At 38.4% G+C, this 14201-nt stretch overlaps 1 protein-coding gene across 1 annotated transcript; it reads right to left on the bottom strand.

Moving 5' to 3' along the window:
• Positions 1 to 219: 219 nt before the first annotated feature.
• On the bottom strand, positions 220 to 13959 carry LOC132153001 (gap junction alpha-5 protein-like). Its single transcript, XM_059562068.1, has 2 exons — positions 13681 to 13959; positions 220 to 1760 (listed from the first exon to the last, which is right to left on the bottom strand). The coding sequence occupies exon 2, from the start codon at positions 1743 to 1745 to the stop codon at positions 540 to 542; it is 1206 nt and encodes a 401-aa protein (XP_059418051.1). The 5' UTR covers positions 1746 to 1760; positions 13681 to 13959; the 3' UTR covers positions 220 to 539.
• Between the last annotated feature and the right edge of the window lie 242 nt (positions 13960 to 14201).

Raw genomic sequence — 14201 nt, 5'->3', positions numbered from 1 at the left:
TATTAGGAATATCATAATAATAGGAATATCTAAAATAAATCTTAGTAAAATCATCACACATAAGGCATGGTATTTTTTTCTTTCTTTTGATTTATTTATTTACAATTATTTCATTTATTTATTTTGCAATGATTTTTATTAAGATATGTTTAAGTGCTTTATTGCTTTTTTGCTCAGTGTTGGCGTGTTTTAAATGACAGAAGACAAAAACCTAAATATGAACATTATCAGTGTGCAAAACTATCAAGTACTCTATCTTGTAAATGCCACAAAGTTATTTCAGTAGTCCTTTTATCTTCCATTCAACCATCCATTCATCTAAATATTAACACACGTTTATTCAGGATTATCTGACCCACACTATTAAAATGTACATGCACTTTCAACAGTTTCAATGAAACCAGAATGATACAGATTCTCTCTGTCTTACACACTTCCATTATCCTCTGATTCATGGTTTTATTCGAGCCTTTCTTATCTAGATGAAATGAATTTATCTAGAAGAAATATCTTCCTCCAGGGTGGTCCTTTAATCCAACCTACACGGCCAGATCACCTGGTCTGTCTCGGTTACTACTAGTACCACTGGTCTTGCTAAACCGGCGCTTGTCTCTGAAGTAGCCTGGTTGGGGGGACGGCGTGGAGGGGGCGCTGGGTGTCATATCACCCAGAACTCGAGTCTCAGGACTCTCGTAACTCATCTGCAGGAAGTCCACAGCCGGCTCCAGATCATCGTGGCTGTGGTGATGCCGCTCAGTGGCCATGTTGACAGAGTTCTGCTGGTGGGCCAGGTGGTTGGTGAAGGGCTGGCAGGATTGGTGGATGTGATGAAGGTGATGGTGATGCAGATGCGGTGGTGATGTCAGACCTTGGCTTGACGCTAGGCACTGGTTGAAATCTGGGGGTGGGGTGCACGTTTGGGAGGTATGTTGCTGTGCTGTTTCACTCAGTTCCATTGGAATACTTGTCTTGCCAAGTTTGGCTACAGAAACAACATTAACGCTTTTGCTTTTGACATCACTGGCATTTTTGTCGGCATATTTTCGAAGGCATTGCTTGCACTTTTTCCATCCAAGGTGGTACAGTTCTAGCACACTGAGGAGCAGGGAAACTGCTGCCACTGCCAACATAAACACAATGAAGACGTTTTTCTCAGTTGGACGGGACATGTAACAATTCACACGGTTGGGACAAGGCGACATGTTACAAGGATACAGAGCATTCAGGAAGATTCCATACATCATGTACTGGATAACAATGAAGGTCACTTCCATGACCAAGCGGATCACAATACTCAGGATGTACGTCTGCAGCAGCGCCCCCTTTAGGTGGATATTTGTCTTTGGAACTTTGAAATCCTCTTTCTGTTCCAAATACTCCTTCTCTCCTTTGTCCTCTTCACCCTTCTCCTCATGCTCCTTCCGTTTCCGCTTCTCCTCCATGCGGACAGTGTGCATGGCATGGCCCATGTAGATGAGGGATGGTGTTGATACGAAGACGATCTGCAGCACCCAGTAGCGGATATGGGCAATGGGGAAAGCTCGGTCATAACAGACGTTGGTGCAACCGGGTTGCAGTGTGTCACACATGAAGTCGGACTGCTCGTCGCCCCATGATGACTCCGCTGCCGTGCCCAGCACCAGGATACGGAAGATGAACAGCACGGTCAACCACACCTTCCCCACTATTGTGGAGTGCTCCTGCACCTCCTCCAGAAAATTCCCCAAGAGACTCCAGTCCCCCATCACTCCACGCCAACACTATCGATGCAGAGAGAGCAAAAAAGAAAAAAAAAGAAGAGATTGGCATTGAGATAATTTTTCATGCATACTAGCCTACTGAAAAATAGCAATGCAAATACAAATAAAAAAAAAGTTTTGTGAAAACTGTTTATTCTCTTTGTAAAAAAAAAGAAAGAAAAAAATGGGTTTTTACATGGTTATATTGTTCATATATGTGTTATTCAATAGATTGAAAAAGTCTCTCTCTCTCTCTCTCTCTCTGTACATAACCAATCAGCATAATAATTTAGTCTGTAGATGGTGCTGCTCCATTGGTTTATGTAGTTGACTGGAGAGATTACATTACGGCAGGGGTGTCCTGGAGGACCACTGTCCCCTTCAGAGTTTAGCTCCAACCCTAATTAAACACATCTGAAGCAGCTAATCAAGGTCTTTTCAGGCATAAAAAAACTTGAGGCAAGTTGGAGTTAAACTCTGCGGGACATGGCCCTCCAGGACCAAGTTTGGACACCCCTGCAATATGGCAGTCAAGATTATTATTTTTTTTAATATAAATATCAAAGGGATTTCATTTGTGTACTTGTGCATGATATTGATTTCTATTGTTTTATCATTTGAAACAAATTTAAAAACGTATTTTTTGTGAAAAATGTGTTGTCGAATTCAAAGACACTGCATCTGAAAAGACTGACTGTATTGTTCTGTGTGTCATGATACTGTATATTGTATATTTACAGTAGGGCCTAAGAGGGGAGCACTATGAACTTAAACAGGCATGACTGTACTAATTTTAGTCTGGCCTGCCCTATTTTTTTGGGGTATGATGGGAACAGTGGTCTTGGCAGGGTAGATCAGGGCAATGTGATGCCAAGGGCCCTGAGAACCGCCTCTCTGAATGACCCTGTCCAGGACTAGATAGAGTGAACATTTTACCACATACAGCTGTCTCCCAACTACATCACGTGTACCAGCCTTTGTGCTTCTGGTTTTGTCCCTGCGTGAGTGATGAAGCTTTATTTTCTGTATTATTAATAATAATATATATACAGTGCCCTCCATAAGTATTGGAACAGTAAAGACAAAATTGTTCTGTTTGCTGTGGAGTCAAGAAATCTGTAAATATGATTAAAAGATGAATATGAGACAAAACTACATAATGTCACATTTTATTATTGGGTGATTCAACACAAGGAAGATCAGCACTTTTAGAGTTTCATCTCCCTATCTGATGTGAGCACAAGTACTGGAACAGTTGCCTCACAGGTCTTAATGTTCAGCTGTGTCCTGCTGCATTAATTCTTCAGATATTAAAAGCAGGGAATGTGTCTTATCAGTTATATCCATTGCTTCTGCATTCTAAGTCTTGCATTTGATGATGACACACACAAACCAGTATGAAGATGAGGAAGCAGACTCTGAAAGCAAAATCAAGCAATTTGGATGCTAAAAGAAAAGAGGAAGTCAGTTAGAACTAAAGAAAAAACAGAGGGCATGGAAAAATCAAGAGTTTGGAAACTACCGGCAACATCAACAACCAACGACTACCTGATCGGCTGAGAAAAACCACAGTAGTTGATGACAGACAAATCATAAAAGCTGTGAAAATGAACCCTAAAATCATGTCTGTAAAGTCACCAACAACCTCCAGAAAGCTGGGGTGATGCTCTGTCAATCTACAGTATGCAGGATAATTTGACACAAAATTACAGAAGCTACACAGCAAGATGCAAACCTCTGATCAGCACAAAAAATAAAAAGGCAAGATTCTTCACAAATGTGAGCCAGTAGAGTTCTGGAACTGAGTGACTGGAAAGCAAAATTGTGGAGAAAAAAGGTAACTGCAAATGATCCTAGGCATACAACCTCATCTGTAAAGCTTGGTGGAGATGGTGTCATGGCATGGGCATGCGAGGCTGTCTCTAGAACAGGACCTCTTAATTTTAATGATGACACAGTTTTTTTCAGTCGCTAACAAGCGTTTGTCCAAACAGTTGTCACATTTCCAAAACTCTAAACACAGTTAGCACAGCATCAGTCTTTTGTGGCCATACCATTCACACATTTCATGTCGTTTTCACACAATATGCAGCCAGTGAACACATTTCCAAAATGCTTACATTTTCTTAACAGACAAGCTATACCTCCCAACAAAATTATGGATTGTTTTTGTAGTATTTACGAATGTTAACACACAACATCCCACAATAGCAAAAACAATATTCCAAACCTTAGATACAGTATAAAAAAACCTCTGCTTCTGCAATGATATCAGTTCAAAAACAATATATATCAGCTGATAATAAACAAACAATTGAATAATTGACATACAGCTGATTTATGTTGGGTAAATTGGGACAACCACAGCTGGTTCCAGTCTGGCTTAGACTCAGTGGCAGGGGTTATTTTTTTCTATTACTATAAAAGGAGGACTTTGAGGAGTGATGTTTTTGGAAACAGAAACAGAAAAAGACAAACACTGTAATGTCTGGACAAGGAAGAGGAAGAGGAAGAGCAAGAGCAAGGGGCCCAGGGAGAGATGCAGAAGGAGGTGCAGTGAGAGGTGCAGTGAGAGGAGCAGTGAGAGGAGCAATGAGAGGTGCAGGTGCAGTGAGAGATGCAGAAGGAGGTGCAGTGAGAGGAACAATGAGAGGTGCAGGTGCAGTGAGAGATGCAGAAAGAGGTGCAGTGAGAGATGCAGAAGGAGGTGCAGTGAGAGGAGCAATGAGAGGTGCAGGTGCAGTGAGAGATGCAAAAGGAGGTGCAGTGAGAGGAGCAATGAGAGGTGCAGGTGCAGTGAGAGATGCAGAAGGAGGTGCAGTGAGAGGAGCAATGAGAGGTGCAGGTGCAGTGAGAGATGCAGAAAGAGGTGCAGTGAGCGATGCAGAAGGAGGTGCAGTGAGAGGAGCAATGAGAGGTGCAGGTGCAGTGAGAGATGCAGAAGGAGGTGCAGTGAGAGGAGCAATGAGAGGTGCAGGTGCAGTGAGAGATGCAGAAGGAGGTGCAGTGAGAGGTGCAGTGAGAGGAGCAGTGAGAGGAGCAATGAGAGGTGCAGGTGCAGTGAGAGATGCAGAAGGAGGTGCAGTGAGAGGAGCAATGAGAGGTGCAGGTGCAGTGAGAGATGCAGAAGGAGGTGCAGTGAGAGATGCAGAAGGAGGTGCAGGTGCAGTGAGAGATGCAGAAGGAGGTGCAGTGAGAGGAGCAGTGAAAGGAGCAATGAGAGGTGCAGGTCCAGTGAGAGATGCAGAAGGAGGTGCAGTGAGAGGAGCAGTGAGAGGAGCAATGAGAGGTGCAGGTCCAGTGAGAGATGCAGAAGGAGGTGCTGGTGCAGTAAGAGGAGCAGGTGCAAGAAGAGGAGCAGGCCCAAGGAGAGGGCAAGGTAGAGGTGTAAGGATGCGTGGTGGTGGCATTCCAAGGGCTGCAAGAACAGTAGTCAGTGATGAAATTCGTGCCACTATCATTGACCACGTAATCAACCACGGTCTCTCACTAAGAGAGGCTGGTGAAAGAGTGCAACCCAATTTGAGGCGGTCAACCGTTGCCTCCATTATTCGCATCTTTCAACAAACCAACAGGTAAGTAGTGCATTTTACATGGACTGTTTCTATTCTCACTTGACATGTCAATAAGGTCATACAGTAATGCATATGTTGAATTTTTTTTTTCCTCTAAAGACTGCAACGTCTTCCACCCTCTGGGGGAAGAGGAAAGCTCCTCAATAATGATCAAGAGCTTGCCATTGTGGAAATGGTTGTTGCAAATAATGCAATAAAACTGCATGAAATTAAAACTAGAATTGTGGAGGACCATGAGATATTTGGCAATAAAGAAAGCATCAGCCTCACAACCATTACACGGACTTTGTCCAAACACAGAGTGCGGATGAAGCAGCTCTACACTGTTCCCTTTGAGAGGAACAGTGAGAGAGTCAAGGAGCTACGACGACAATATGTCCAGGTATAGTGTATATTCAATTCAATGTCCAGTATTACTGTATTAGCTTTGCACATTGCAAGTAGGTAACCTACACAGTAATAGGTTGCAGTACAGTATGGTATACAGTAATGACTTGATATACATAAACCATGTTTCAGAGAATTATGGAATTGGAGGCCAACCAGGCCCCTCATGAATTAATTTACATAGATGAGGCAGGATTCAATCTGTCCAAAAGGCGTCGACGTGGACGAAATATAATTGGAAAAAGGGGCACAGTTGATGTGCCAGGACAGAGAGGGGCAAACACTACCATGTGTGCAGCAATGGCAAATGCAGGATTACTCCTTCAGAGATGTCAGGTTGGACCCTATAATACCGAGCGCCTCCTTGCCTTTCTCAATGATCTCCACCAGCGCCTGGTACCAGAGCAGGATCAGGAGGGTGAAAACACGAGGACCTTTGTAGTTACCTGGGACAATGTTGCTTTCCATCATTCGCAAGCAATAACAGTATGGTTTGAAGTCCAACCAAGACTGGTAAGTCTCTTCCTTCCACCCTATTCACCTTTCCTCAACCCCATAGAGGAGTTCTTTTCTGCATGGAGGTGGAAGGTTTATGACCATCAGCCACATGACCAGATGTCCCTCCTTGAAGCCATGGATGCTGGCTGCAGGGACATAACAGTTCAAGATTGCCAAGGGTGGATCCGACATACAAAGCGGTTTTATCCCAGGTGCATCGCCTTGGATAATATTAGATGTGATGTTGACGAAAACATGTGGCCTAACCCTGAAGATCGCAGGGATTAGATAAATTAATTTTGTGCTATTTTTAGTTCCCCCTTTTTATCTGAGCTTTTGGCTGTTTTTTCTTTTCTTTTCAGAAGAAAATTTTGTTTTTGTAAGCATTTTGTTCACTGTAAGCATTGCAATACTGTAAAAGTTTTCTGTTCTATTATACTGTGTTTCTACTGTACCTCCTTCAGTAAACAATAAAGAAAAAAAAAACTGATTTGCTTTTTACTAGAATGCGTTTGAATGTGAACATTACTGTACATGTGGACATGCAGGTCCCAACCAAGAAATTTAGTATAAAAGGTGGATTGCATGTTACCTGAAACATAAAAGTCTATGCCGTTTTTCTAATAACAATAACCAGTATTTTGAAACCTGGTGTACTGTGATTGACTGTGATTGACTATACTTTGTGAAGTGAAAACAAGTGTTATTCTTTGAAAGAATAATTTCATTTTGAGTCAGATTTCCAGTGTTTTGGTAAAGTTAGTGTGTGCGCAGAGAAACATGTGTTCTGTTTTAAAATGGAGAGTTAGTATATATTTAACAAAATGTGTTTTTGAGAAGAAAATGATCAATTTGGCCAATTGTGTTTTGTAGGTGTAAGTCTGTGTAAAGAGTTTAGAAAAATGATCTGAAGTATGGGTAAGCGCTTGTTAGCGATTGAAAAAAACTGTAATGTATGACGGCAGTAGCAGAATGAATATGGAAGGGTACAAAATCATCTTGGCTGCCAATATTCAATAAAATGCCACCAAACTCATTAGAAAGTACTTCATATTGGATCAGGACAATGACCCAAAACACCCTGCCAGTTTAATCAAGGACTTTATCAGGGCAAAGAAATGTAAAGTCTTAGATTGCCCAAATCAATCTCCAGATTTAAATCTGATTGAACATTAATTTCATCAGCTGAAGATGAAAGACAGAAACTCCCCAAAACAAGCAACAGTTGGAATTGGCTGCATTAAAGTCTGGGGAAAAGCATTTCAAAGCATAAGACCAAGAGTCTGGTGATGATGTCTATGGGTTGCAGAATCACTGTTCTGATTGCATGCAAGGGATCTGCAACTAAATATCAGCTTTTAATCTTTTTCATCTGCCTTAAATTCAACTGCTCCAATACGCTTACATCAAATAGTGGGATGAAGTCTAAAAGTGTTGTCCTTTTTATTTGGTAAAACATGTAAAACATGGTAAAATATGTGTCGAAAGACCTAATAATAATATGTGACATTCTGTAGTTTTGTCGCATATTCATATTTTAATCATATTTGCAAATGTCTTGACTTCACAGCAGAGAAAGCAATTTTGTCCTTACTGTTCCAATACTTATGGAGGGCTCTGTATATGTGTGTGTGTGTGTGTGTGTGTGTGTGTGTGTGTGTGTGTGTGTGTGTGTGTGTGTGTGTGTGTGTGTGTGTGTGTGTGTGTGTGTATATCTATATATAGGGTAGTAACCAGAATAACAATTAATAGTTGGGATATAAATGGCTGAAAGTTTGTTGAAATCAAAACAACTTCTTTAGCATTTAATATATTAAGCTATGTCACACCATTAATTTGAAGAAAGATAGTATTTTATTTTTTTGATATTTTTTGAGCAAAAAAACAAAACAAAAAAACTTTCCTAAAGAGATGATTTTTATAGTACTGTATATTCTATATTATTTAAAGAAGTAAATACTAAGAATAAACTCCTTCAAAAGTTACCTTTCCGTTTCTCTAAAATGTGTCAAACGTGACTTCAGGTGTATTAATCTTCGACATTAACATTAACACTGTCCAGTGTTGCTTCCCAAAATAACATCAGTGAGCACTGTCTCATTTGCGTAAATGCCAGTCCAGCCACTTCAGTCTCCCCTTCAATAAATCACTCTAAATTCCAGTCATTTTATAAAGCATCTTGTTTATCTCTAAAATAAGTGATTAATTCTAAATGAAGTTGATACTATTTCTCTATCAGCTTTAGTTGTAAAATCAGTGAGAAAGTGTGCTATGTTTCTTTTGCTCTGACACATACAATCTTGTCTCTACGTGCCTGTTTTAATTGTTTTCTTCAGCACCAGTCAAGGGTACTTGGAAAGGGTTTTCAATTTAATGCTATTTACAGGAGGTTGTCAGTCGAATACCCATTAAATCTCAAAGGTTTTATGAAGCACTAACTGCATCCACACTAGAGAGTTAACTTGAAAGTGCATGTGGTTCTGTGCCTGCCTGTGCTCTCACACCCACCTTGTACCAAACACTGTTTTTTCTGTACAAATATGGACTGACAGTTTGCAAACTTTGCATAGAGGCCCACCTACTTTTTGAGCAGATGTAAAATAATCAAAATATCTGTTCTACAGTTAGTATTTAGTGAGAGTTAATCCAGAGATGACAAAAAAGTTGGAACAAATAAAATAATTGGACTTTATCTATAAGTATATAAAAAAGCCTATTTTATTGTATTCACTTAAATGCATTTTGTACTTTTTACTACCTTTAAAGGTCCCATGATGTGGATTATTTTCTTTTTTTTAATGTTTTTTTTTTAATCTTTCCTGAGGTGTACTTATATTGTTAATATGATTTTTACATTTAAAATTTAGAAATAAAAGGCATTTTTATATCCTGATTTTAGTCCTCTGGCTTGAATGCTCTGTTTGAAGCGGCATGTCTGCTGTGAGATTCAGAGTAAACGCCAACTGCTGTGATTGGCTGACACCTTTGCATTTGAAATGCGCATTACCCATGCCATGACACCACCTGCTTATAAATTATATAATTTCACATGCTGTGTGTCATGATACTGTATATTGTATATTTACAGTAGGGCATGAGAGGGGAGCACTATCTTAAACACAGGCGTGACTGTACTCATTTTTTTTTATTTTTTTTTTTTTTTAGAATTACTGACCTTTAATTTGGAGCAAGATAAACTGGGGGAGTGACTTTGTGTCAGACATGTGTCACTTTGCTCACATCTGATTGGTCCAACTTCAGTTTGAGATCTCTAACCCAGAACATAACCTGCCCCGGAGCAGGTTAGCCATGGAGTGTAAGTTACTATGGCAATGAATGCCGCTAAAAGGCAAGCCACTTATGTGGTACCTAAAACCCAGGATTGGTGCAAACTAACCTGAAACTTACCTGGCTAGCCAGCTAATCTAGCTTCATGGTACAGGCCCCGCAGCAGACAGAGGAACTTGTAAAAGAGCGTAATCGGACCTTTTTAACACACACTGAATGGTGATAGGCTATATATCTTTATTTTTAATAGTCATCCAAACAAAAGAGAATGACTCCCTGTCACAATTAGTATAATTAAAGTTAAAAGTTATGTCAAAAAGCTTTTTTTCCTTTTTGTTTTCTTTTTTGGCAGATGCTGTGATAACCAACTTCCCAGCAGCAACAGAGTTGGACTTGAGGAATGCAGTTGGGAAGCATTTTAAACCGGAAATAAAACCAATAATTTCCTTCAAGTTCACTGTTGGTTGTTTGTTTTGTTAAAATAAGTAAACCAACAAAAGGGTTAATTTTTTTTTCATTTATCCATAACATTAAGTTGGATAAAATGCTCTTGATTTGTATTAGATTTTTTTTTTCATTTAAATATCTTAAGTTATTTAAAATATAAATTTTTTTCATTTTCATATTTTTATTATCTTAAGTTGTTAAAAATTCCAGATTTTCTTTATTAGTTTTTATATTTAAATGTTTTGTATTTATAAAATTGTATTTTGTCATTATTTCTTTTGTATTTTTATCATTTTGTATTTTCTTAAATTGTCCAAGTTGTTAAAAATGTTATTTTGCTTATAAGCTGTACAGTATATTTCATTTGTTTGGATGGATTGCCATTTTGTTGTCTATTAGATGTGTATATGTCGGCATTCATTAGCTGTCTATTTGATGACTAGTCTATTCTTGGGCTGTGGTTAGACATCTATTAAATTTTCACTGACAGCCCAAATTTAGCCTTGTTTTAGCCTAGACGTCTGGGCTGTATTTAGACGGCTAACAGACGTCTTTTAAACAAAAAATTGCTTGCTGATATCAGATGCTTTAGAGATTACTGTAATTCAGAGATGGGAACTCAGTAAACACGTGAGCATATGTTGTGTTGGCAAAGGCTGTTCGGAATGGCATTGGTGGGAACGGAATCTTAGATGTTCATTAAAAAAACAAAAAACAGAAGGAAGACGGAAATATCCATCTGATTCACACTGACTGGGCAATCTCTGTCGCCAATGTGCTCTCTCTCCTTCTCATTCTGTCTCTCCATTTTTCTTTTTTCCGTCTTCATTTTCTTCTTCTCTTAGGAAGCAATTTCAAACAATATGATTTTCTCCAGACTTGCTACTAGGAAACGAGTCTCTTAGGGTGTTTTCTTTCCCAAAGAGAGCAAAAGAACAACTCAAGATAAGAGTTCATTTGTGCTGATTATTTTGCATCTGGTTAATGCACAAAATCATAAAACCTGAAAACACTTATCATGAGGTATAACAAGAGGTCAAAGACTGCTGTATTTCACGAAGACAGTTTTTCATCTCAATTTGTGAGATGCATGACATGCAACTTTCACCTGTTCTCATATGATTTTCTGTTTGTAAAAGAAAAGAGTTGACATTGGTTATGACCTTAAAGGGCTTTTAATGTATATACTCACACACTATTGTTTAAATTAAGATCCATTTCCCCGTCAATACACACAACTAAGGAATCTTTAATTTGATATTAATATGAATATTTATTAATTAATTTATTATTAATATTTAATACTTAGTTAATGTGTTTTTTTTGTTTCTGCTATTTACTTGAATATAGATTCATAATTTAATAATTAATAAATAATATGGATGGATGGATTTGTTTTATAGTGAATGTAAATGGCCCTTTAATAACTTAATCTGGTTCCAGTGGAAAGGTGCTTATGGATCAGAATCTAAAACAAACTTTTCCAAACTATCCCTGAACTTCTTTTATATTGTTTGTTAGGAATCATCAGAGCTTCCCTTAGCCCTTAAGGACTCTTCATCTGTTCTTTATGACTCTAAGCCACTGTCAAACATTCAGTAACAAAAATAAACTTAGAAGAACATGCAGCCTCGCATTCCCATTTGCATCAGTTTAACAAGCTGGGAACATTGGCACAACACCTTTGAAACATTCTAGTAGCACTTCACAAAGGTGCCAGGCACTGTTGGCAAGCGAAGGCATGCTGGTTTTTCTCACAGTGATCACACTGATACTCACACCATAAGAGGCACTGCATTGCCCAAGCATGAGACTGATTCCTTAACTCTGAATAAATATTTACTTAAGCCCCTTCCCCTCAAACTAATGTCAGGGACTACCAGAATCAGCATGACACCACAGATTGCAGTCACATCTTTGTCCCAATATTACCAGAAGTGTAAACTAGGCAAGACACAAAGACAAACACTGTGGTTTATATAGTTCTGCTTATAAGTTTATCCCTTGCAGAATCTGCATGATGTTTATCTTTTTTTTTTCAAGTACGAGGGATGATAAAAATTGCATAAATTAATTAATGAATGCTATTGTCACCTAAATTTACAGTTTAAAAGTTTAATTTACAGTTTAAAAGTTTAGGGTCGACAACATTTTTGTTATTGTTTTTGAAAAATTAATATATTTCTATTCAGTAAGGACACATGATACTGCTTAAAAGGGACAGTAAAATCATTTAAAAGATTATAAGAGATTTCTATTCCAAAGAAATGCTGTTCTTTTTAACTTTCTATTCACCAAAGCTGAAAAGCTGTTTTCAACATTAATAAGAACTATTTCTTGAGCAAAAAAAAATCAGTATAATGAAACACGAATTCGAAATAATGATTTCAGAAGAATCACATGCACACTGAATACTGGAGTAATGGCTGCTGAAAACTTAGCTTTCCACCACTGAAAAAAATTACATTTTAAAATATATTAAAACAGAAAACTGTTATTATTCAATTGTAATAATATTTCACAATATTACTGTTTTCCTGTATTTTTGATTAATTGCATGCAAAAGCATAAAAAAAGGGACTAACTCTAAAATTTTTAATAGTTTAGCATATATTCCACATGACAATGTATCATGTATATACTTACCCCTGGCTCTTAATATACTGTTATTACTGGACAAAGCAAACTATTATCATTTCTAGTGGAAGTCTAATCCTGTGTATGCACTTGTTACCTGGACTTGAACTTGCATACCAATGCTAAATGCATGCTTTAAAAACAAAGGACAGAACAACTGTTTAAGCCAGGCATTCCAGGACTCAAGCTTTTGCCATTTGAAGTGAGAATAATCTTCTCCTGACTTGGCCCAGTGCAGAACCCCATTATACAAAAACACCAGCACATATCATCACCTGCCATCCAGTGGGATCCCTCATATGAGCCATGAAGGCAATCGTTTCTCTGCTTGTCAGGCTGCTAACAGGGTGATGTGTTTCCTTACATGGTGGTACTGTTTCTCTTTTCACTGTCAGAGAAACTGCACTGATCAGACAATGTCTTGTTAATCAAGACAGCCACTACTTGTCATCACATACAGGGCTTCTGCACTTTGCAAGTGTGATATGAAAGATATATTTAACATACAATGACCCTTAAAATGTATTTGGACACTTAAGCCACACTTAAAAATGTATGAATGTCACTGCATTAAATAACAAAACAGCAAACCAATAGGACCAATATAATTTTCACTTTTAAAGCAAAAAAAAGGTCAGGTTCTAATTTAAAACATAGCTGAGAAAAATGGAATTAGGTCTGAAAGAAAAAATCTACCATAATTTGTTTGCAGTTGCAACTTGGTTTGACATCTAATTTAATTACTTTAATACATTTGTAGGTGTAGATTAAGTGGGGCCCCTGTACATAATTATACAAGTAAAACTGATCTGGTTACACACCAATCACAGCACAGGTGATCTAATTCACGTTCCTACTTAAAATAGTCTAGACAGTCAGTCAGATACGGAAATAATCTTTGGCCAAAGTACCATAAAATCATAATCCTTTATAATGTCAAAAGTGATGTCATAATGTTCAAATGTAATAATATTGGATTCAAAATGATTATTTTTGACAATGTAAAAACAAAAAAGTACACTATACCTCAAAATTATGGAAATAAATTAAAGAAGTAAAAAAAAAACAATACTATTGAACTATTAAAGTGATACATAAAAGTTCATTACCTGTCTGACTTCTGATTTCTGAGACTGTCTTTGGTTGAGTCTTCTGTGGTCTTGTCCTCTTCAGATGAATGAGTGGGGTGTTATTCTGTGGCCCGGGGGTCCTGTAGATGTAGCCCAGCTCTGGTGTCTGTATGACAGTGGGGATATACTAAGCAATGAAGAAAAATGGCAGTGTATCTCTATGCAAAACTGTAGTATGCAAATACTGGAGTTCATAAATAACGGAGGCCCCCTCGTGCCCATCCCACTGTGGGAATAGAGCACTCTGAGAAATAATATCTCAGGGAGTGTTTCAAACACCCTCTACTCTTCCTTTTCCTCCTCCCCCTCTCTTCCTCTTTCCTTCCCCCTCTCCTTCTCTCTCTCTAGTTGCCCCCCCACCCCATCCCTATCTACAACACCCCCCCCCCCACACCAGAATGCCTTGGTGTCACTCTATTTTGGTAAGAAGAATACCAGCGTGTAAAGAGAGGAAGTGAGATTGTAATAGAACACAATGGCTTTTCTTCTCAGGCTGTTTG

Source organism: Carassius carassius, chromosome 11 (assembly GCF_963082965.1).
Source record: "Carassius carassius chromosome 11, fCarCar2.1, whole genome shotgun sequence".
NCBI lineage: Eukaryota > Metazoa > Chordata > Actinopteri > Cypriniformes > Cyprinidae > Carassius > Carassius carassius.
Note: the sequence above shows the minus strand (reverse complement) of the source record. Positions and strands in the feature narration are given on the sequence as shown.

Bases quoted from the DNA above. Each gene is read 5' to 3' on its own strand.
- LOC132153001 (XM_059562068.1), bottom strand. From the start codon at position 1,745: ATGGGGGACTGGAGTCTCTTGGGGAATTTTCTGGAGGAGGTGCAGGAG.